We start from the raw sequence: 25,053 nt of genomic DNA on the forward strand, positions 1-25,053 counted from the left end.
TCTATCCAAATCTACCAATTATATGCGAGTAACAGGCAGTTACTGCCCATACTGCCCCCTACCCAAGAGAGGTTAAGTAATACCCTCCAAGCTCATTATCAAGATCAGAGCCCTGGGTCTGAACCCCTCCTTGTGTAACTGGGTCCTGGACTTCCTGACGGACCGCCCCAAGGTGGTGAAGGTAGGAAACAATTACACTTCGCTGATCATCAACACAGGGGCCCACAAGGGTGTGTGCTCAGCCCCCTCCTGTACTCCCTGTTCACCCATGACTGCGTTGCAATGCACGCCTCCAACTCAATCATCAAGTTTGCAGACTACACAACAGTAGTAAGCCTAATTACCAACAATGACTAGACGGCCTACAGGGAGGAGTTGAGTACCCTGGTGGAGTGGTGCCAGGAAAATAACCTCTCCATCAACGTCAACAAAACGAAGGAGCTGATCCTGGACTTCAGGAAACAGCACAGGGAGCACACCCCTATCCACATCGATGGGACCACAATGGAGAAAGGAATAAGCTTCAAGTTCCTTTGTGTACACATCACTGAAATCTGAAATGGTCCAAACACACAGACAGTATGGTAAAGAAGGTACAATAGAGCCTCTTCAACCTCAGGAGGCTGAAGAAATTATATTCGACCCCTAAGACCCTCACAAACTGTTACAGATGCATTGAGAGCATTCTGTCGGGCTGTATCACCACCTGGTATGACAACTGCACCGCCCGTAACCGCAGGGCTCTCCAGAGGGTGGTGCGGTCTGCCCAACGCATTACTGGCAGAAACACTGCCTGCCCTCCAGGACACCCACAGCCCCCGATATCACAGGAAGGCCAAAAAGATAATGAAGGACATCAACCACCCGAGCCACGGCCTGTTCACCCTGCTATCATCTAGAAGTAGAGCTCAGAACAGGTGCATCAAATGTGGGACCGAGAGACTGAAAACCAGCTTCTATCTCAAGGCCACAAGACTTTTAAATAGCCATTCTATCTCAAGGCCATCAGACTTTTAAAAAGACATCACTAGCCCGGCCTCCACCAAGTACCCTGCTCTGAACTTAGTCACTGTCACTAGCCAGCTACAACCCGGTTATTCAACCCTGCACCTTAGAGGCTGCTGCACTATGTTCATATACATGGAATCACTGGTCACTTTAATAATGGAACACTGGTCACTTTAATGTTTACATGCTGTAATACTAATTTTATATGTATATATTGTATTCTAGTGTATTCTAGTTAATGCCACTCCGACATTGCTCGTCCTAATATTTCTATTTTTTCTTAATTACATTATTTTACTTTTAGATTTGTGTGTATTGTTATGAATTGTTAGATACTACCACACTTTTCGAGCTAGAAACACAAGAATGCTTAACATCTGCTAAATATGTGTATGAATGATTTGAACTTAGAACACAGGAACTGGATTGAAACTTAGACCACAAGAACTGGTTGGAATAGAACACAGGACACAGGAACTGGTTGGAACTTAAAACCACTAGGAGTCATTCTTTATTCTTTATTGTATTCTTAGCAATGACACAGTTATGCTTGGTCCAAGCACAATTGACTGTGTGTTGTGGATATTTCAGGCGACAAAATAAAAGTTGGTGTTTGACACAGGAAGGTTGACCGAACACAGGCATGGGAAGCTGAGCTGAGAAGGTTGACATTCCAGAAGGCATTTACTTCAGGGGCCACACAGGGTCAAGGGCTAATAAAGTATTCCTTCACAAAACAATTCTGCATCAACTCACACCCCACATTTCCTGTCCATTGCATTTTCCACCCAGTTGTTTACATATTTTTACCAAACAAAGAAAGGAAAGGGAGGAAGCCTATAACCAGTTGTTGCTACTTACTTAAATGCAGGGAAAATTATTTAAAGTTATTAGGTTCAAAATCCGATTGACAGTACACTGAATCTCAAATAGCCGACAGTTAGAATAACTTGCTTTCACTATTAGGAATTTGACTTACATTTCCAGGAATCACCTTAACTTTTAATAATGTTGTATTACTGTATTTACTGTATTTAAAACAACTGTAAAATACAGTGCAAATACAGTGAACTTATTCTTGTCCACCAGTTTGTATGCTTGTAAATGTCAAAGCCTGTTACATTGTTATGCTATAAAATAATTATTGTCCGCTTAATCACTACAGAACCATGCATTGTCATGTAGAAAGTTTACACTTCCTGAAACTTGAAACCAGCCCAGGACCAAATGTACATAAGGTCAAACTCAGTCATGCCTATGAATTCTTCTAATTTATTACCTTCCATTTTAAACTCTCAATATCCCCCGAAAGAACACGACTGCATGCTAGCAGTAAAAGAGGTATGTGAAGCTGTGTAATAGTTGGCAAAACATTACCAGGGTGTGTGCACCCATGGACGATTTTATGGAAGGGGGGGGGGGGGGGGTTCACAGTGGACAGCCTAGGCAATGGACACCATGTGAGTGGCCTATGGAATATTGATTTCAAATTGCATCCGTCTTAAATTATAGGAATCCTTTCTGTTGCCTCTGTCTCTCTTAAGTTTTGAGAGTCAACAAGAGAACACATCTGGGATTGGATTGTCAAGTTTCTGTCAAACAAAAGTTGGAAAAACTCATTGCAGGCCAATTTACAGTATGAATAAGTCATTACATAATCTCTTTCAACACACACTACTGTATCTTAAACCACTATTGATATTCTTCTTTTACCAGATGACTAAAGAACATGCCTACTCTCTAAGGATATAATCAACACACATCCATTTCAGCTCTCTGCAGTGTTTCTGGTTGCTCTGGGCAATCTGACAGTCTTTGCGAGCAGAACTGGAGGACTGTGGAACCACTTCACTCTGAAAGATAATGAAAAGACAGATTATAGTTTAAAAACATTATTTTACACATCATGTTAACATGCTATATTTCAATGTAGCACAGTAAGACTTTTATTTTATTTTTTATACCGTTGACTGTGAGTTTGGTGGAGCACTCTGCCCTGCCCAAGGCATTGTCTGCGATGACTTTGTACTCTCCAGTGTCCTTGGTTCCAACCCTCAGTATAAGCATGGAGCAGACCCCACAGGTGTTGGTGATGAGATAGTTGGTGTTGGTGTTGAGGCTGATATTGTTGCGGTACCATGTGACATGAGGTGTTGGGTCCCCTCTGACAGCACAGCTCATGTAGCACTCGTAGCTCTCAGGGGTGCTGTGCGTTTTCAGTGGAACTAAGAATGATGGCGCTGACTCAAAGTTGAGGCTCTTGAATGAGCTGAAAGCCATTGAGAACTTATCTAGATAAAACACAATTAATATGGGAAAGTCTCAGTTAGTGGTTCAAATTGCTTTCATGACTTCATTTAGTTTTGTTTAGGCCTATTCATGAGAAATGTGAAACTGTTGAAACTCATTGAAATGTTGTTCAAATTACGGTATCATACTTCTGCGACCACAAGGTTTTGGTCTGAGACCTTTTTCAGAACAGTGTCACAGACCACAGTGTGCTGTAGCTTCTCCCCTTTAAACGACAAACATGTTAACTTCACTAGGGCAGGGGGCACTATTTTTACCTCCGGATGAAAAGCGTGCCCAAAGTAAACTGCCTGCTACTCAGGCCCAGAAGATAGGGCATGCATATAATTGGTAGATTTGGATAGAAAACACTCTAAAGGTTCCAAAACTGTTAACATAATGTCTGTGAGTATAACAGAACTGATTTGGCAGGCGAAAACCTGAGAAAGATCCATCCAGGATGTGGGATTATTTTATGTTTGTAGTTTTCTATTGAATACCATTACTGTATCCATTGATTTAGGACTCAAATTGCACTCCCTATGGCTTCAACTAGATGTCAACAGTCTTTAGAAATTGTTTCAGGCTTGTATTCTGAAAAAAGAGGGAGTAAGACCACTCTGAATGAGTGGACCCTACAGTGTCCCAGAGATTTTTCATGCGCATGACTGAGAGTACTCCTTTCTTGTTTACCTTTTATATTGACGACGTTATTGTCCGGTTTAAATATTATTGATTATTTAGGCTAAAAACAACATGAGGATTGATTATAAACATTGTTCGTAAAGCCTTTTTGAAATCTGACACAGTGGTTTGATTAACAAGAAGTTAATCTTTAAACTGATGTATAACACTTGTATGTTTTATGAGTTTTTATAATGAGTATTTCTGTTTTTGAATTTGGCGACCTGCAATTTCACTGGATGATGGCCAAGTGGGACGCTAGCGTTCCCACGTACCCTAGTGAGGTTTTAAGTAACTACCAATCAACAAACATTTGTTTTGGTTTCCTCTTGAGGGTGACTTATAATTCTTTCTCTGGATAATCAACAATGACACATGACAATCTTAACGTGCCTTTTTTCTTGGTCACTCCCCAGGTTGGCGACTCAGAAGGCTCAGAGAGACCCATGTCATTTTTGGCGTAGACACGGAAGTAGTACTCTCGTCCAGCCATGATGTTGAGGGCTGTGAACTTGTTGTTGAAGAGGTGGTCTGCTACAGTTTGCCACATTCGCTTGACGGAGTCTCGTCTGGACACTATGTAGTGCAGCCTGTCGTCCCTCCTCTCATCTGGGGAGGGAGTCCAGGTCACAGTCACTGTTCCGGGAACATTCTGTTCCAATTCCGCTGGGCCGGGAGGCTTGGGATCATCTGGAACCAGGTAAGAGAGACATGGTCGTCAACCATTCATTTGAATGTACAGTACATTTAATATTACACATACAGTGTAATACATGTATTTGTTATTGTAAAGTAGACTCTACAGAACACACCACTTTTCAGCACGTCATATCCTCACGTGGTCTCTCCTATCATTGCTGTGCTGATGACACTCAACTACTTTTCTCCTTCCCCCCTTCTGACACCCAGTTGGCGAAACCCATCTCTGGCAGATATCTCAGCTTTGATGTCGGCCCACCACCTGAAGCTCAAGCTTCTCTTCCTCACAGGGAAGGCCTGCCCACTCCATCATGGTTGACTCCATGGTGTCCCCCTCCCAGAGTTCAAAGAACTTTGGGGTTCTCTGCAAACTTAAAAGCAGTACTCGTTCCTGCAGGCTCATGCTCTACAACATCCGTAGAGTATGACCGTACCTCACACAGGAAGCGGTGCATGTCCTAATCCAGGTACTTGTCCTCTCCCATCTGGATTACTGCAACTTGCTGTTGGCTAGGCTCCCTGCTTGTGACATCAAACCCTTGCAACTTATCCAGAATGCTGCAGCCCGCTTGGTGTTCATCATTCCCAATTTCTCCCATGTCACCCCGCTCCTTCACACACTCTACTGGCTTCCAGTCGAAGCTCGCATCCACTACAAGACCATGGTACTTGCCTATGGAGCAGCAAGAGGAAATTCCCCTCCTTAACTTCAGGCTATGCTCAAACCCTACACCCCAACCCGAGCACTCCGTCCTGACACTTCTGGTCTTTTGGCCCTAGGGCAGCTCCTGCTTAGCCCAGTCCAAGCTCTCCTCTGTCCTGGCACCCCAATGGTTGAACCAGCTTCCCCCTGAAGCTAGGACAGCAGAGTCAATGCCCAACTTCCAAATATATGTGTTATCCTACTTCTTCAAATAGTATCTTAAATAATCTCACAGCACCCCTCCCTCACAACCCCTCATGCCACAGACGACAGATAATAAACACAGTAGTGATCTTTTACAGAGTTCCACCACTGACTGTCAATACCACTGACTGTCAATAGCACAGACTGTGAATACCACTCACTGTCAGTAACACTCACTGTCATTAACACTCACTGTCAGTAACACTCACTGTCATTACCACTCACTGCCATTACCACTCACTGTCAATACCACTCACTGTCATTACCACTCACTGTCAATACCACTCACTGTCAGTAACACTCACTGTCAGTACACTCACTGCCATTACCACTCACTTTCCACCACTCACTGCCATAACCACTCACTGCCAATACCACTCACTGTCAATACCACTCACTGTCAGTAACACTCACTGTCAGTAACACTCACTGCCATTACCACTCACTTTCCACCACTCAATGCCATTACCACTCACTGCCAATACCACTCACTGTCAATACCACTCACTGTCAATACCACTCACTGTCAGTACCACTCACTGTCAGTAACACTCACTGTCAGTAACACTCACTGTCAGTAACACTCACTGCCAGTAACACTCACTGCCATTACCACTCACTGCCAATACCACTCACTGTCAATACCACTCACTGTCAGTAACACTCACTTTCCACCACTCACTGCCATTACCACTCACTGCCAATACCACTCACTGTCAGTAACACTCACTGTCAATACCACTCACTGTCAGTAACACTCACTGCCAGTAACACTCACTGCCATTACCACTCACTGCCAATACCACTCACTGTCAATACCACTCACTGTCAGTAACACTCACTGTCAGTAACACTCACTGCCAGTAACACTCACTGCCATTACCACTCACTGCCAATACCACTCACTGTCAATACCACTCACTGTCAGTAACACTCACTGTCAGTAACACTCACTGCCAGTAACACTCACTGCCATTACCACTCACTGCCAATACCACTCACTGTCAATACCACTCACTGTCAGTAACACTCACTTTCCACCACTCACTGCCATTACCACTCACTGCCAATACCACTCACTGTCAGTAACACTCACTGTCAATACCACTCACTGTCAATACCATCACTGTCAATACCACTCACTGTCAATACCATCACTGTCAGTACCACTCACTGTCAATACCATCACTGTCAGTACCACTCACTGTCAATACCACTCACTGTCAATACCATCACTGTCAATACCATCACTGTCAATACCACTCACTGTCAGTAACACTCACTGTCAGTAACACTCACTGTCAATACCACTCACTGTCAATACCACTCACTGTCAGTAACACTCACTGTCAGTAACACTCACTTTCCACCACTCACTGTCAATATTTAGTGGAATGTCTTGCTTGTATGATTATACCTGTGACTCTGATCTCGATACTGAAGGTCTCCTGACCAACCATGTTCTTGACAATGATGGTGTAGATTCCTGTGTCGGGACGCTCAGATGTGGAGATTAGGAGCTGGGATGTATTATCGGAGTTGCTAATTGTTACAAGTTTTGATACTGGCATCCCATCCTTTAGCCACGTTATGTTTGGCATAGGAGAAGCCTACCAAAAGACATAGAAATAGACAGATGAGTTTGTTTGGTAGTGTAGCCCTTTCCTGCAGACAACGACCAAAAGCTAAATTCTTGGCCTCATGGGTGGAATATTCCAAAAAACCTGACAAATATTTCAGTCTTCTGTGATATACTGTATTTAAAGTGTAATATTGGGATACAAACTTAAAACTTAATGCATACTGTATATCTGACATGGTACAGATGTCTTTATTTTAACACATAATCCTGTGTGTGAGGCGTATACCTTTGTTTCAAAGTAGATTTGTCTAAGACTACCAAGAATCACTCGGTGGCCGGGATTTAGCCCACGGCAATAAAAGGATAAGTGAATGTGTCTACAATGAGCAAGCCACTTTTGTAAGTATCTCTGTTAACATCCATCTCATTTCATTACAGCATTTGTTGCTCTGATTTTGTATGTCTGCACCATCGCAACACATTCTAGGTCACAGAGTATCACACTTACACGGAATAGCAGACTGAGTTCTGTAATTTGCCTTAGAAACTGGTCATTCCGATGTAAGACCCAATAAGGCATTGTTTACATGCACAAGATTTTGCTGACCACAAAGTTGATGTTGATTCGAGCAGAATTCCCGGCTCTCACAACCATGAAGCTCTTCATTTTGCGATCAGTGAAATGTGGTCTCACTATGAGAAACGAGGAAATTATATTTTAAAAAACGTATAAAGCTTGAAATAAGATAAGAATGTGAATATAATAATATGTGTATAATCACTCCAGGTTTTAGGTTTTCGTTCTGTGTTTCAGTCTTAGAACTACTATCATGATCAATGTTGACAAATTGGTGTCACTCACCTGGGGGGGGCATTGCAATGATGTAGTTGTCCAAGCCTTTGGGCTCCCCTTCTCCCCCGTCGTTGGTGGCAATCACTCTCACCCAGTACATGGCCATTGACTTAAGACCCAAAATGTTATAGGAGGTAATGATGATGGGGTTATTGTTACAGCGGTCCCACTCTGGGTTTGCTGCTGGTCTGATCTCCACAAAGTATCCCTTGGCTTCATCTTGGACCCCTTCCTCCTCTATGGGTTTAGTCCAACCCAGGGACAAGGTGGTGTAGGTGGAGTCTGTCACCTTCAGGTCATTGATTTGACCGGGGGGCTCTGAAAGGGCAAATGATTTCAGGGGTGAGTAGAATATACTGTTTGCGACAGCTGCTCATAAACATACTTTATATTTGAACTGTAATGTTATGCCTTATTTACCAGTCAAATGACGTGTTGTATTATCAAATGATGACTGATTTTCAGAGTTTGTCCTCGCTATCTCAGAATAAAACAGATCAGATTACTTACTCTTTGGGTCTCTTGCAATAACAAATTCAGAGGGGGTACTTGGCTCTCCAGCACCAGATATGTTGATAGCTGCAACACGGAACTCATACTCTATTCCCTCAATAACGTCTTTCACTGCAATCCCTTGACCTGAAAGTATGGGTGTGACAAAAAATAGATAATGAAGGCATCAAAATATTTCTTTATTGTTTCATCACTTTGACAGTATGGTTGTATTTACAGCAATGTAGAAATCAGGTTGTGTACTGGTATGGAATGCAATTAGAACAAAATAAATACGGAAAGACACTTGGATGATGAACCAAGTATTGAAAGGGCCACACCTTTGATTGGCTCTTTCACATTGTTGATTGAACCCCATAGATTGCTGCCCTTCTTGCGTTTCTCCAGATGGTAACCTAGAATATTAGTTCCTCCAGTGTTGGAAGGGGGAACCCATTCCAGATTGATGCAGTTTGCAAAGGCACTGATCACTTTGGGTGAGGAAGGTTGTCCGGGATATGCTAGGTAACAAGGGAAAAAAGTACATTTTGGAGGTCTGATGGCGTCCTCCATTGGGAGAAAGAGAGAACCCTAATTCAACAGCTACATTTTGCATTCTGGTGACATATTATGCATTACCTCTTGTACCGGCCTGGATGTCATCTGTCTCCATCATTTCACTTATGCCCTGCTCAGTCACAGCCCTGATATGGTAGCAGTACTTCCTTCCATGGTCTACATCGGTGTCCCTGTATTTGGGCTCTCCAGGGATCTGACCCAGCTTCATCCAGGAGTTACGGCCCAGCTGCTGTCGTTCCAGGATGTAGTTGATCACAGGAGAGCCACCATTGTCTTTGGGAGGCCTCCATTTAAAGTCAAGTACAGCCGAAGAAGCTTCAATAATCTCCACAGGTCCTAGGGCAGGGCTTGGTCTGTCTGTGAATAGATATAGGGGAGTTTAATGATACTCCAGTTAGCCTTATGTTATCCTAGATAATGTTGTGTATGAAGCTAGAAGCTGTATTGACAATATTGTGTTAAAGGTGGAGACACCCTGATGTTTCATTCAGGCAAGCACAAAGGATTGTCATAGCAACATTGTAAATATATTAAAATCATCCCACTGACCCAGCACAATCAACCTGGATATGCCCTCAATGGTTCCACATTCATTTTTGATCTTGATCTTGATTTCTCCTGTGGCTTTCCGCTGGCACTTGCTGAGGAGGAGGCGACTGTGTGTGAGCGACTTCTCAATATTGATGTGTTTGTCCTCCACCAACTCCTCACCTTCGTTGTACCAATAGATCTTCATTGGGTCACGACCCATAAAAGACAGCTTGAAGGTAGCGCTCTGGCCAACCTTTATTATGACGGGCTTTGAGAAATCAGCCAGGTCATCTGGGTTTACTCTGGGTGGATCTGGAACACAGATGGCACATACATTTAATAGCACAAATGCAGTACTTATAGTAGCTACAATATATCTTAGTTAACTTGGCATTGTATGTCCATCTTCATAGAATGCTGCTTTCACTCAATACTAATATTGAACTTCAGTTCAACTGCCTCAACGTTTCCATTAATTATTTAAAAAGATGGATGGATGGATGGATTCATTTACCCTCTACAATGAGCATGGACTCTGTTTTACGTCCATCAGCTTCAAATCGGTATTTGCCAGAATCTTCCTCCTTGCAGTTCTTCAGTATAAGCCTGTGAAAGGCCCCATCATGTTTCATCTCAATATCATCTGATGCTTCTATCTGGAAGGAAACAAACAAAGTACTGTTTAGACCTGTAAAGAACTGCATGCGCTGTTGCAGCTCAATTATTACTTTTCCTGCATTTAGTCTCTGCAATATTTTTGTATTTCGCAGTTTCACACTGAACAGAACTTACCTGCTGTAGTAGTTGACTAAACAAGACGGCAAAAACAAGTTGGATTTGAGATTCAATTTTTGAAGAGTATTGCATTTATGATTTCCAAATCAAATCTGACGACTGATGTTTATAGTTACTTCCGGTTTTCTAACTCACCTCTTCTCCATCTTTGTACCAGATTCCTTCACAGTTTTCACTGCTCAGTTTACACTCCAGTTCACCTCTGTTGCCCATATTAACACTGATGTCTGACAATCCACTGGTAAAGTGCACTCCTGGGTCTAGAAGATACATCAAGTCGTAGTCAATTGGTTAGGAAGATGATGTAGTGTGAATGTGATGCCTGGACATTACAAATCATTGAACACTGTGAAACCTCTTACCTATGATGGTGTCTGGGATCAGTGGACCTGTTTTCATTGAACACCTTGAAACCTCTTACCTATGATGGTGTCTGGGATCAGTGGACCTGTTTTCATTGAACACCTTGAAACCTCTTACCTATGATGGTGTCTGGGATCAGTGGACCTGTTTTCATTGAACACCTTGAAACCTCTTACCTATGATGGTGTCTGGGATCAGTGGACCTGTTTTCATTGAACACCTTGAAACTGTCAGGTGCGTGAATGAGGACCCAAAAGCGAATTAACAAACAGAGTTTCTTTAATGATGAACACACGTGGGCTCAGATGGACAGGTAGATTCCGACAGGACAGGACAAGGTTGCAGCAAACACGATGATAGTCTGGTTCAGGCATGAGACACACAAACAAGAATCCGACAAAGACAGGAGCAGAAACAGAGAGAGATATAGGGACCTAATCAGAGGGAAAAAGGGAACAGGTGGGAAAAGGGGTGAATGAGGTAGTCAGAGAAGACAAGGAACAGCTGGGGGAAAGAGGGACAGAAACGGTAACCTAGTACGACCAGCAGAGGGAGACAGGGTGAAAGGAAAGGACAGAAAGACACAACATGACAATACATGACAGTACCCCCCCACTCACCGAGCGCCTCCTGGCGCACTCGAGGAGGAAACCTGGCGGCAACGGAGGAAATCCTCGATCAGCGCACGGTCCAGCACGTCCCGAGAGGGAACCCAACTCCTCTCCTCAGGACCGTACCCCTCCCAATCTACGAGGTACTGGTGACCACGGCCCCGAGGACGCATGTCCAAAATCCTACGGACCCTGTAGATGGGTGCGCCCTCGACAAGGATGGGGGGGGGGGGAAGACGAGCGGGGGCGCGAAGAACGGGCTTGATACAGGAGACATGGAAGACCGGGTGGACCCGACGAAGGTATCGCGGAAGAAGAAGTCGAACTGCGACAGGATTAATGACCCGAGAAATACGGAACGGACCAATGAACCGCGGGGTCAACTTGCGAGAAGCCGTCTTAAGGGGAAGGTTCTGAGTGGAGAGCCAAACTCTCTGACCGCGACAATATCTAGGACTCTTAGTTCTACGCTTATTAGCAGCCCTCACAGTCTGCGTCCTATAACGGCAAAGTGCAGACCTGACCCTCTTCCAGGTGCGCTCGCAACGTTGGACAAAAGCCTGAGCGGAGGGGACGCTGGACTCGGCGAACTGAGATGAGAACAGCGGAGGCTGGTACCCGAGGCTACTCTGAAAAGGAGATAGCCCGGTCGCAGACGAAGGAAGCGAGTTGTGGGCGTATTCTGCCCAGGGGAGCTGTTCTGACCAAGACGCAGGGTTGCGAAAAGAAAGACTGCGTAAGATGCGACCAATAGTCTGATTGGCCCGTTCTGCTTGACCGTTAGACTGGGGGTGAAAGCCGGAAGAGAGACTGACGGAAGCCCCAATCAAACGGCAAAACTCCCTCCAAAATTGAGACGTGAATTGCGGACGTCTGTCCGAAACGACGTCTGACGGAAGGCCATGAATTCTGAAAACATTCTCGATGATGATTTGTGCCGTCTCTTTAGCAGAAGGAAGCTTAGCAAGGGGAATGAAATGAGCCGCCTTAGAGAACCTATCGACAACCGTAAGAATAACAGTCTTCCCCGCTGACGAAGGCAGTCCGGTGACAAAATCTAAGGCGATGTGAGACCACGGTCGAGAGGGAATGGGAAGCGGCCTGAGACGGCCGGCAGGAGGGGAGTTACCGGACTTAGTCTGCGCGCAGACCGAACAAGCAGCCACGAAACGACGCGTGTCATGCTCCCGGGTGGGCCACCAAAAACGCTGGCGAATGGAAGCAAGCGTACCCCGAACGCCAGGGTGGCCGGCTAACTTGGCAGAGTGAGCCCACTGAAGAACGGCCAGACGAGTAGGAACGGGAACGAAAAGAAGGTTCCTAGGACAAGCGCGCGGCGACGGAGTGTGAGTGAGCGCTTGCTTTACCTGCCTCTCAATTCCCCAGACAGTCAACCCGACAACACGCCCCTCAGGGAGAATCCCCTCGGGGTCAGTGGAGGCTACTGAAGAACTGAAGAGACGAGATAAAGCATCAGGCTTGGTGTTCTTAGAGCCCGGACGATAAGAAATCACGAACTCGAAACGAGCGAAAAACAGCGCCCAACGCGCCTGACGCGCATTAAGTCGTTTGGCAGAACGGATGTACTCAAGGTTCCTATGGTCAGTCCAAACGACAAAAGGAACGGTCGCCCCCTCCAACCACTGTCGCCATTCGCCTAGGGCTAACCGGATGGCGAGCAGTTCGCGGTTTCCCACATCATAGTTACGTTCCGACGGCGACAGGCGATGAGAAAAATACGCGCATGGGTGGACCTTGTCGTCAGAGAGGGAGCGCTGAGAAAGAATGGCTCCCACGCCCACCTCTGACGCGTCAACCTCGACAACGAACTGTCTAGAGACGTCAGGTGTAACAAGGATAGGAGCGGATGTAAAACGATTCTTGAGGAGATCAAAAGCTCCCTGGGCGGAAACGGACCACTTAAAGCACGTCTTGACAGAAGTAAGGGCTGTGAGAGGAGCTGCCACCTGACCGAAATTACGGATGAAACGACGATAGAAGTTCGCGAAGCCGAGAAAGCGCTGCAGCTCGACGCGTGACTTAGGGGCTGGCCAATCAATGACAGCTTGGACCTTAGCGGGATCCATCTTAATGGGGCGGCAGCGTAGCCTAGTGGTTAGAGTGTTGGACTAGTAACCGAAAGGTTGCAAGTTCAAATCCCCGAGCTGACAAGGTACAAATCTGTCGTTCTGCCCCTGAACAGGCAGTTAACCCACTGTTCCTAGGCCGTCATTGAAAATAAGAATTTGTTCTTAACTGACTTGCCTAGTAAAATAAAGGTCAAAAAAAAAAAAAAAAAAAAAAAAATAAATGCCTTCAGCGGAAATAACAGAACCGAGAAATGTGACGGAGGAGGCATGAAAAGTGCACTTCTCAGCCTTCACAAAAAGACAATTCTCTAAAAGGCGCTGGAGGACACGTCGAACGTGCTGAACATGAATCTGGAGTGACGGTGAAAAAATCAGGATATCGTCAAGGTAAACGAAAACAAAGATGTTCAGCATGTCTCTCAGGACATCATTGACTAATGCCTGAAAGACAGCTGGAGCGTTAGCGAGGCCGAAAGGAAGAACCCGGTATTCAAAGTGCCCTAACGGAGTGTTAAACGCCGTCTTCCACTCGTCCCCCTCCCTGATGCGCACGAGATGGTAAGCGTTACGAAGGTCCAACTTAGTGAAAAACCTGGCTCCCTGCAGGATCTCGAAGGCTGAAGACATAAGAGGAAGCGGATAACGATTCTTCACTGTTATGTCATTCAGCCCTCGATAATCTATGCAGGGGCGCAGAGACCCGTCCTTCTTCTTGACAAAAAAAAACCCCGCTCCGGCGGGAGAGGAGGAGGGGACTATGGTACCGGCGTCAAGAGCTACAGACAAATAATCCTCGAGAGCCTTACGTTCGGGAGCCGACAGAGAGTATAGTCTACCCCGGGGGGGAGTGGTTCCCGGAAGGAGATCAATACTACAATCATACGACCGGTGTGGAGGAAGAGAGGTGGCCCTGGACCGACTGAACACCGTGCGCAGATCGTGATATTCCTCCGGCACCCCTGTCAAATCACCAGGCTCCTCCTGTGAAGAAGAGACAGAGGAAACAGGAGGGATAGCAGACATTAAACATTTCACATGACAAGAGACGTTCCAGGAGAGGATAGAATTACTAGACCAATTAATGGAAGGATTATGACAAACTAGCCAGGGATGGCCCAAAACAACAGGTGTAAAAGGTGAACGAAAAATTAAAAAAGAAATGGTTTCGCTATGATTACCAGAAACAGTGAGGGTTAAAGGTAGCGTCTCACGCTGAATCCTGGGGAGAGGACTACCATCCAGGGCGAACAAGGCCGTGGACTCCCTTAACTGTCTGAGAGGAATGTCATGATCCCGAGCCCAGGTCTCGTCCATAAAACAGCCCTCCGCCCCAGAGTCTATTAAGGCACTGCAGGAAGCTGACGAACCGGTCCAGCGTAGATGGACCGACAAGGTAGTGCAGGATCTTGAAGGAGAGACAGGAGTAGTAGCGCTCACCAGTAGCCCTCCGCTTACTGATGAGCTCTGGCTTTTACTGGACATGAAGTGACAAAATGACCAGCAGAACCGCAATAGAGACAGAGGCGGTTGGTGATTCTCCGTTCCCTCTCCTTAGTCGAGATGCGGATACCTCCCAGCTGCATAGGCTCAGCTCCCGAGCCGGCAGAGGAAGATGGTAGTGATGCGGAGAGGGGGGCAACGGAGAACGCGAGCTCCTTTCCACGAGCTCGGTGACGAAGATCAACCCGTCGCTCAATGCGAATAGCGAGTTCAATCAAGGAATCCACGCTGGAAGGAACCTCCCGGGAGAGAATCTCATCCTTTACCTCTGCGCGGAGACCCTCCAGAAGACGAGCGAGCAAAGCCGGCTCGTTCCAGCCACTGGAGGCAGCAAGAGTGCGAAACTCAATAGAGTAGTCTGTTATGGATCGATTGCCTTGACATAGGGAAGACAGGGCCCTGGAAGCCTCCTCCCCAAAAACAGATCGATCAAAAACCCGTATCATCTCCTCCTTAAAGTCCTGATACTGGTTAGTACACTCAGCCCTTGCCTCCCAGATTGCCGTGCCCCACTCACGAGCCCGTCCAGTAAGGAGAGATATGACGTAGGCGACACGAGCAGTGCTCCTGGCGTAAGTGTTGGGCTGGAGAGAAAACACAATATCACACTGGGTGAGGAACGAGCGGCATTCAGTGGGCTCCCCAGAGTAACACGGCGGGTTATTGATTCTGGGCTCCGGAGATTCGAAAGCCCTGGAAGTGGCCGGTGGATCGAGGCGGAGATGGTGAACCTGTTCTGTGAGGTTGGAGACTTGGGTGGCCAGGGTCTCAACGGCATGTCGAGCAGCAGACAATTCCTGCTCGTGTCTGCCTAGCATCGCTCCCTGGATCTCGACGGCTGAGTGGAGAGGATCCGAAGTCGCTGGGTCCATTCTTGGTCGGATTCTTCTGTCAGGTGCGTCAATGAGGACCCAAAAGCGAATTAACAAACAGAGTTTCTTTAATGATGAACACACGTGGGCTCAGATGGACAGGTAGATTCCGACAGGACAGGACAAGGTTGCAGCAAACACGATGATAGTCTGGTTCAGGCATGAGACACACAAACAAGAATCCGACAAAGACAGGAGCAGAAACAGAGAGAGATATAGGGACCTAATCAGAGGGAAAAAGGGAACAGGTGGGAAAAGGGGTGAATGAGGTAGTCAGAGAAGACAAGGAACAGCTGGGGGAAAGAGGGACAGAAACGGTAACCTAGTACGACCAGCAGAGGGAGACAGGGTGAAAGGAAAGGACAGAAAGACACAACATGACAATACATGACAGAAACCTCTTACCTATGATGGTGTCTGGGATCAGTGGACCTGTTTTCATTGAACACCTTGAAACCTCTTACCTATGATGGTGTCTGGGATCATTGGACCTGTTTTCATTGAACACCTTGAAACCTCTTACCTATGATGGTGTCTGGGATCAGTGGACCTGTTTTCATTGAACACCTTTAAACCTCTTACCTATGATGGTGTCTGGGATCAGTGGACCTGTTTTCATTGAACACCTTGAAACCTCTTACCTATGATGGTGTCTGGGATCAGTGGACCTGTTTTCATTGAACACCTTGAAACCTTTTACCTATGATGGTGTCTGGGATCAGTGGACCTGTTTTCATTGAACACCTTGAAACCTCTTACCTATGATGGTGTCTGGGATCAGTGGACCTGTTCTCCCTCTTTTCTTCTTCTTTTCAACTGGTGTGTCTTCGTCTCCAGGCTCTTTGTTATTCTCCTCAAATGGTATCTCTTCGTCTCCAGGCTCTTTCTTCTTCTTTTCAACTGGTATCTCTTCATCTCCAAGCTCTTCCATATTCTCTTCCACAGGCTCAGGCTCTTCCTTCTTGTCCTTGTTCTCCGGCTCTGGTTCTGGCGCTCCTGCTGCCTTAGCGTCCATGTCTGCCTTAATCTGCTTCGCCAACTCCATTCTCTCATCTCTCTCTTTGTCCAGCTTAGCTTTCTGCTCTGCAGCTATTTTAGCCAAGTCTACCTCTCCCCCACCAGCTCGAGTTGTTTTGCGGACTTTCTTTTTCCCCTTGGTGGCTGGATCGCTATCAACTGGAGCGTGGGCAAATAAGAACATAGGTAGAGTTATAGGTTAGTAAAGATTGTCAATGTTTTGCATTTGTACTGTCTGATATGGATAATGTTTGATTAATATTGATCAATTTACTTAACAAGTGGCATATATTTGACATTATATGCCCTTACACAAGTAAGAGTCACATGACTTAGCAACACTTTTTGTGTTTGAAACGTCATCTCCTTACCCTCCACAACAAGAAAGGCATTGCAAGACTTGATCCCTGCACATACTGAATAGATACCACCATCCAGTTTCGCACAGTCCTTCACAACCAAGCTATGAATGAGCATGTCCTCTGACACTTCAATGTCAAACTTGTCCCCTTGTTCACACGGTTGATTCCTCCCCGTCCATTGAATCTTTGACATGGGTGATGACAGGACACATTCAAACACGGCATCCTCTCTCTCCGTGGCCTTCACTTCCTGAATTTTGACCAGGAAATCCACCATTGGAACTGAATAAAATACAAATTTGGAAGAAATACTTTATCTGGAACAAAATGACAACATTACATGTTCCTTTTTTGTTTTGGCTGATATTGAACAGACATTCATCTTTGCATACCGGCTAACCTGAGGGAATTTTGTTGGTCTTAGGGATTGTTAGCCTATATGAAATGGGAAATTATTAAACAGAGAATAAATTGAAGACATCCCACCTTTGAAGTCAGTTGAGAAGATAAGTACCCCCTCCACCATCACTTGGTACAATCCTTCATCATCTCCAGCAAGATCCTTAATGCCAAATGTAAATTTTCTTCCCGTTTTCTTAAGAAAATGCTTCTCTTCTGTTTCGACACTGAACGGAACCATTACTCCATTCTGTATAAAAACACATTGTCAGTCTTAATTAATGCATACAAAAAACACATTTAATGTAAAGACATCTATTAGTCATTCTAAAATGACTGTTATATGCATTGTTGTTACAATGCATATAACAGTGTGTATTTCACACCATTCTCACCTTGAACAGGAAGATCTTGACGTTGGGGTCTTTAAGCGACATCTCAAATTCAAACTCTGCACCTCCACCAGGTTTTACTTCAATGTGTTTCAGATTGCAGAGCTTTTCAACATACTGTAGGAGCAAAAAACACATTCACTGGTATTGATGTTGGTGATATTCAGTTACTGTTAATTTTGGAATACAACAGTGTATGTAAGAGGAATAAACACCTCACTTTCACATACTAGTAAATGCTGGGCGGCAGGTAGCCTAACCGTTAAGAGTTTGGGCCAGTAACCGAAAGGTTGCTGATTTGAATCCCCGAGCTGACTAGGAGAAAAATCGGTCGATATGCCGTTGAGCAAGGCACTTAACCCTAATTGCTCCTGTAAGTCGCTCTGGATAAGAGCGTCTGCTACTGTAAATTACTAAAATGTAAAAAAAAACTTAAGCTACATACAGGCATTTTTATTATCTTTGACTATCTCTGATTCAGGCAAACCTTTGCTTGTTCTTCCTCCCTCTCAACCTTCTTCGCATTCAGTGTCTTCAGCATCCAGCGGAAGTTAGTGACTCCAAACTCAGCACAGATTTTCTCATAGTCTTTCTTGTCGGCACTCATCAACACATCCCAAAACCTTGGATCGATTTCTCCCTCTTTTTTGTCATCTTTGTCTGATTCTACAACCCTTAAACAAGAAGAATACAACTGTATCTCATTCACGCGTCAAAACTATTATGGTAGAATTAGGATCTAGAACCTAGCTATGATTGATTGTTTTTCTAGTATTGTCTTACGCTTTTGTTAGGAGATTTTTGAAATCTTCAGGTGGCTTCACAGCAGCTAAATTGAGATTGAACTTTTACGTTATTTTGTACAGTTAATGTCACTAAAACCTTGTTTTGTGATTGAAATTCAGTGACTGACCTGCTCGTGCATCTTTCATAGCCTTGCCCTTCTTATAACCCACTGAAAGGCAAGAGATGGTTCATTAGATGATTTGGTTAATTAAGATCAATCGAATCAATTATAGTTTGTCTGGCTTAGATCCTGAGGATATGTGCCTGCCAGTGTTTTGTTAAGGATCTACAGTATTTAACGTAACATGATGTTTCTCTTGTTCAAGACTCAGTTATGAGATGTAACCAGGTTTAGCGCCGTATATCAACCCAGGGGTAATGGTGTCCTCACTTTCAATTACATTGAGGTTAGCGGTGACCACAGCTTTTCCATACTCATTGGTGGCAAAGCATTTGTAGGTATCAGCTTGTTCTGGAGATACTTCCGGCATCTGTGAACACAAATTGAGCAAGAGTATTGCCATTTGGAACAACATTTGTTAGCGTCAGTTAAGTCACCCCAGATTGGGGACGAAGGCAAAGAAGAAGAACAACGGCCACAGTGAAAAAATATATGTTTGTAAAAGAGCTGGGCTAATTGTAACCAGCTGATCTCTTGTTAAACCATCGAAAATAACACAGCTGATCTCAATTGCAGTCAACATTGGCCAGCGATTTATCGCTCGCTAGTCCTCATTTAGTCCTCATTGCAGCCAACATTTTTTTTTTTCAGCCTCTGGTTGCTATTACGTAAGGTGGAAATCAGGTTGTTTCAGATCCATTGAGGTTGTTTAGAAATACAAAAAAGGTGTCACTGTAAATTGTTGCTCCTCTCCAATACTAGTGTGTTGACTCACCTCTATGTAGTGCTCATAAGGCGTGGCTGGATCAGATACCATTTTGTATCTCTTTGGTTCTGTTACTTCTCCATTACTTCTTGTCCAATGCACACTTGGTGTCGGATTACCAGACACAATTGCTTTGAAAACAGCACATTTCCCTTTATAAAATAATGCAATAAAACACAGTTAATGTCAACTCAGTAGAATTTCAAGCAAGGACCAAGAAAATATTTGCAATTTAAAGACTTTAGTTCAATCTCACATTGTCATTGTGGTTTGATATATGAACCATACCTTCCTGAATAGTCGAAGCGATGGGTTTGAGGGTGAAATCAGGGGTGGTCATGCCCACAGGAAGCTCCTCCACAAACTGTGTAATCATGACCCCAGGGACTCTGGATCTCTTTTTGATTGCCACTAGAGGGATGTAGGACAAAGAGCAGGATTAAACATACACATATACAGTACATCACAATAGTCTTACAGGAATAATCCGAAACCGAAAAGATACTTGATTTATTCATTGTTATATGAACATTTACATTGATTAGTTACGATTTGATAAAAAAAAGTATATTATGTTTAGAAAACATGTCATGTTTGTGCTGCTGCCATGTTGTGTTGTTGTCTTCGGTCTCTCCATGTAGTGTTGTGGTGTCTCTCTTGTCATGATGTGTGTTTTGTCCTACGTTATACATTTTTATCCCAGCCCCTGTCCCTTTTGCCTCTTGGTAGGCTGTTACTGTAAATAGGAATTTGTTCTAAATTGACTTGCCTAGTTAAATAAAGATGTTTTTTTTTAAACATTAGTTTAGAAAAAAAATATATGACTTACCCTGCCCTGGAGCAGTTGGCTCCTCGTCTTTAGTTTTCTTGACGAATTTCATCTTGCTATGGATAGCAGTTTTGCCAGATTTTCAGATGGTTCTCTGCTACTGAAATAGAGAACATGTTTTTCAAATCAAGTTAACAAGATCCTGTTTTTTGTTTGGAATCAAGTTGTGAACCAAGTAGGGATGTCCAATAAGATATTTTTTAATCGCTTAACAAACACCATCTAGCTTACTGTGCTCCTGGAATGACATACAACATACAGGGGGCTCCCGAGTGGTGCTGCGCTCTAAAGGCACTGCATCTCAGTGCTAGAGGTGTCACTACAGACCATGGTTTGATTCCAGGCTGTATCACAACCAGCCGTGAGTCCCATAGAGCGACGTACAATTGACCCAGCATCATCCAGGTTAGGGTTTGGACGGGGTAGGCCGTCATTGTCAATAAGAATTTGTTCTTAACTGATTTGCTTGGTTAAATAAATATGAAGCAGCAAGCTAAAATAACATTACACAAATGAACCATTTAACCAATAAGCGTAACCGGCTAATGTACCATGGTTGGCGAACTGGTTAACCTACCTATCAACTGTGTTGATTTTGTATACATATTGCATGAATACCATTGTGAATACACAGTGGTACCCTGAGATAAACTGAAGACCTTCCTAATGGGACAATGTAAGAATACCAAATATCATTTTTTGATTTAGTGTGATCAACAATGTTTATCATAAACAGTCTCTGGACCCTACAGTACATAATTGTCACGACTTCTACCGAAGTCGTTGCCTCTCCTTGTTCGGGCGGTGCTCGGCGTTCGATGTCACCGGTCTTCTAGCCATCATTGATCCATTTTTCATTTTCCATTGGTTTTGTTTTGTCTTCCCACACACCTGTTTTCAATCCCATTCATTACCTGTTGTGTATTTAACCCTCTGTTTCCCCTCATGTCTTTGTCAGAGATTGTTTTATTGTCAGTGTTGTTATTTTGTTGTGTTGGTGCGCGACGGGTCCTCGTACCCATGTTTTTTTTCATGTCTGTACCTTTTATTGTTATGGAGCATGTTCTGTTGACATTTATTAAAAATCTCCATTTACACTTCATTTTGACTCTCCTGCGCCTGACTTCCCTGCCACCTATACACACGACACTGACAATAATGGCTTGGTTGACATGACTGTCATCTCTGGGTCACTGCATTCCACAGTGTTTATAGGAATCACTTGGCTTACAAAGAAGCGCAGACCTCGCTGAGGGCCAAGAAGGAAGACTGCTGCACATGTCTTCAGTATATGAACTAAGCATGTGGGATGGTAGGCGTCACAGGACTGGACAGCTATTAGTAACAGTAAGAAACCCCATCTGTCTCCCACACAATTAATCTTCCACAGATGGTTCCACCGGGTGCCATTTACCCATTGCTTTAACCGCTGGATTAAGGCAATATTTCTGTCCTAGGAATCTGATGCTGACACATTTTGAGTAAACTTTGCTCTTGGTGAGGTCTCTATTAAAAGGGGGAATGGGAGGGAGAGTGTGACAGATACAGCATTCCTGTCGCTGTCTTTAACATTTAGACATGCAGGACACTTGAAAAAAAGTCCTTGGAAACTCTTGCAAGTGGATTGTTTTTATTTTGGGGGTTTGAGTGCAGTTATACCGGCATTCTCCATTGTCTAGTGCATACGTTCACATTTCAAGATCCAATGAAACTCTTAACTAATACCCATACCAACACTGTGTACGCTATATTTTCTCTGTTTAAACACAATAATATGTTTCATACATTTGTTGGTATGAAGCAACTTGCACAGTTTATAATTTGTGCACAGAAATCTTAACGATCTGACTTTCTCATAAAAATACTTGACACTGCAGTCAGTTGACAGTGCAGTCAGTGTACATTTCTTTTTTATATAGCAACTTTTACTTTAGCACGTACCAGTGCAGGTGGTTGGATCATGATATGCTCCAAGAGGTGGTAACTCAAGATGGACAGTACATTAAAGAATTTCTGTGATCACAGAATACTTAGCATGCCCAAAGTAGGCTGTGGCAAGTGACCTGCTTCATTTTGCATGCAATAGGTCACATAGCTCATAAAACTATCTATCATGGACCAACATGTGACGCTTGGTCACTTGCTGTAAATGGAACGGGTTGCTGTAGACTACCTCGCTCATGTCCACTTAATTTTGATGCAATTTTAAGTCAATAGAAGCAAATGTCATTCTGAAGAAGGATCAGGTCATGAGCCAATATATGTATTGGGTTTGTCCACTTTGACAGAAGGCATTGGAGCTTGAATATATGCTAAATATAATGCTATTGCGTATGTGAAATTAGTATAAATATTATTTGAACATTTGGAAACAATTTTATATATTCGCCTGTCAGTGTTCCATTGCTACAGGCTAAATCCACAGGTAACATTTTACTACGCAAGAATCCTTGCTCACCATCTTCATTCTGACTTCTTCACCTGTTCACTACTCTGGCACCTCTGATTTTTGCTACGAGACTTTCCAAGGAATTCAATGTTTTTCACGTAAGCTACACTTCACCTTTTCATTGTTGCTAGGAGACAATCCATGACTCTTCTTTCTCTAGCTGTACAGTTCACTGTTGTAAGAGTTCAAATGCACTTATTTTACGAATTTCATTAACAACTTTTGCTTGCTTTTGGATTGTCAATGAGACAACCTAAGTAAAGTAATCAAGCCAAGAGGTGGATTTCCATTAGGATGCCGTGCAAGTTTGAATGTCATCGTCTACGTTGTGCTGTACTTCCATATTTGTATGGGATGAAAAATAGCCCTGCCTAGCAACTGTGCTGTGGGATTGATTTATAAATAAGATGGGTGTGTGGCAGGTCTATGTCCTAGGACGCCGAGCTCCGTCTAGTGGCAATCAGTCTCTTTTTACTGCCTGGGCAGTTCCATTGGGGGTTTGTGTCTACACAGCATCATCTTGACAGTTAGAAGATGCCTCTCTTAGTTGCCCCGATCATTTGAGAGGAGAGCGGTCACAAGATGTATCAAACTGTTAAATGTTGGGAACATATCAGTATTCCCACACTTTTGGTTAGTTATCACTATATCACCATTGAGCACCTATCATACATCCACTACATAGTTAAGCTCATAAGGCATCTAATGCTCAAGCTCATCTCAAGCTCATTTAATCTTCAGCTCAAAATGCATCTCAGCTTTTAGTTACATTACTTGAGTGCTGTGTATTACTGAAAATAGACCATCATCATCTGCCAATTGCTTCCAGATCATATAAACACTTGTAAGCATATCGTTTTTTATTACATTCCATTTGCATGCTTATGAATGCCATTTTCCTATGCAATCAGTATTGGACTATACATTTCACAACTATACATTTCGCTATTATATATATATTTTTTAATTGTGTTTTCAAGTTCAATTGAATTTTGACCCTTGTTTTTCATCACTAAGTAATGGATGTTTTATTTGGGAATTAAATGCTGTGCCTCCCTCTCCATCAGCATTCAATTAGATGTCCTTATGCCCTTCCGTGCATCATCGTACAACCTTGCATCATAACAGCCTTACATTAATGAATTATTTACAGGACATAATGACGTCATATACCATTAGCCTTTAAAAAGCTTAGGATCAATTTACAATTGGCGTGCAGAGACACCCACAGTACACATAGTGTATTTGAGTATAATTACACAGAACAGATGTTATCAATAATGAAATCAATATGTCTTGAATTATTATCATGCCCACATGTTGACATTTAGCCCCTCACCCTGTGCCCAGGGAATGGACTTACTTGTTCTCTCTCCTCTCTGCTCCTTCTACCCACAGTCCTTCTTATACTTGAGTGTGGTGTCTTCGTTTTGAGAGGCAATAAACCCTTTTTGAGATGCTCAGTGCAAGCCTTGGCCGTGTCCTTCCACCGTGACTGCTGGGGGGGGATAGGCTTACTGACATATACATTATTTGGCCCAAGTGCTGCAGGTCTTGAAAAGGATGTACCAAGAGTGGAGGGATAGCTGACTCCTCCCTCAAAGCGAAGATACCCGCTAGACATTGGACCGGGCTTGTTATTATAGAGTATGCTTTTAAAAAGAGGTTATAGAAGTGTCATAATGAGATTAACTTCCAGAGCAGCAAAAATTGAACACTGTCCTGGCATCTCTACACCCTGCATTTTAAAGGTCCGTTTCCACTTCTGTTGATGGACCTCAACTGGTTAGTGTGCTACTTAAGATGACTATGGATGTTGGACTGCATGCTACAGGAAATAGTATGCATGTAATGATGACCGATTTATCTTTAATCTGGTTGCAAATTAGCAATGTTTGACTTATTTGAGCATGTAGTTTTACTCTATTGGAGTTGGTTGCTATTGGACATGACTAATCAAAATCTACTTAAAATACTGTCTTCTATGAGCAGGATATTTAAACCAGAGAATGATAATGTCAATGTGGAAAAAGAGAGCTTTATCCTGTCAACATTTTATAGCATTAAAGTTGGGTTT

At 43.8% G+C, this 25,053-nt stretch overlaps 1 protein-coding gene across 3 annotated transcripts; it reads right to left on the reverse strand.

The window, feature by feature from the left end:
- Window positions 1–1,486: 1,486 nt before the first annotated feature.
- LOC110494724 (immunoglobulin-like and fibronectin type III domain-containing protein 1) lies at window positions 1,487–24,591 on the reverse strand. Of its 3 annotated transcripts, none has more exons than XM_090206399.1 (24): window positions 24,340–24,591; window positions 20,528–20,627; window positions 19,987–20,109; window positions 19,708–19,850; window positions 19,203–19,302; window positions 18,939–18,980; window positions 18,809–18,854; window positions 18,513–18,699; window positions 18,029–18,142; window positions 17,721–17,883; window positions 17,244–17,516; window positions 16,615–17,031; window positions 10,555–10,679; window positions 10,139–10,280; window positions 9,643–9,936; window positions 9,154–9,450; window positions 8,856–9,035; window positions 8,533–8,661; window positions 8,032–8,340; window positions 7,777–7,862; window positions 7,005–7,197; window positions 4,375–4,671; window positions 2,973–3,299; window positions 1,487–2,861 (listed from the first exon to the last, which is right to left on the reverse strand). In XM_090206399.1, exons 2-24 carry the CDS (start codon window positions 20,577–20,579, stop codon window positions 2,857–2,859), a joined length of 4,044 nt encoding a protein of 1,347 aa, XP_090062525.1. In that variant the 5' UTR covers window positions 20,580–20,627; window positions 24,340–24,591; the 3' UTR covers window positions 1,487–2,856. The 3 variants fall into 3 exon arrangements, with proteins under 3 accessions (XP_090062525.1, XP_090062526.1, XP_090062527.1); XM_090206400.1 differs by having other exon boundaries at window positions 20,528–20,624; window positions 24,340–24,522; XM_090206401.1 differs by lacking the exons at window positions 16,615–17,031; window positions 17,244–17,516; window positions 17,721–17,883; ... (7 more) ...; window positions 20,528–20,627; window positions 24,340–24,591 and adding an exon at window positions 10,782–10,907.
- Between the last annotated feature and the right edge of the window lie 462 nt (window positions 24,592–25,053).

This window comes from Oncorhynchus mykiss, chromosome 17 (genome assembly GCF_057628025.1).
Source record: "Oncorhynchus mykiss isolate SJ-2025 chromosome 17, ASM5762802v1, whole genome shotgun sequence".
Taxonomy (NCBI): Eukaryota; Metazoa; Chordata; class Actinopteri; order Salmoniformes; family Salmonidae; genus Oncorhynchus; species Oncorhynchus mykiss.

Excerpts from the sequence above, each read along its gene's own strand:
- LOC110494724 (XM_090206399.1), bottom strand. The coding sequence starts at position 20,579 with ATGAAATTCGTCAAGAAAACTAAAGACGAGGAGCCAACTGCTCCAGGG. Across the intron at positions 17,884-18,028 it reads TCAAGATCTTCCTGTTCAAG|AATGGAGTAATGGTTCCGTT; the intron begins GTGAGAATGGTG and ends GTTTTTATACAG. Across the intron at positions 9,937-10,138 it reads GTCCATGCTCATTGTAGAGG|ATCCACCCAGAGTAAACCCA; the intron begins GTAAATGAATCC and ends TCTGTGTTCCAG.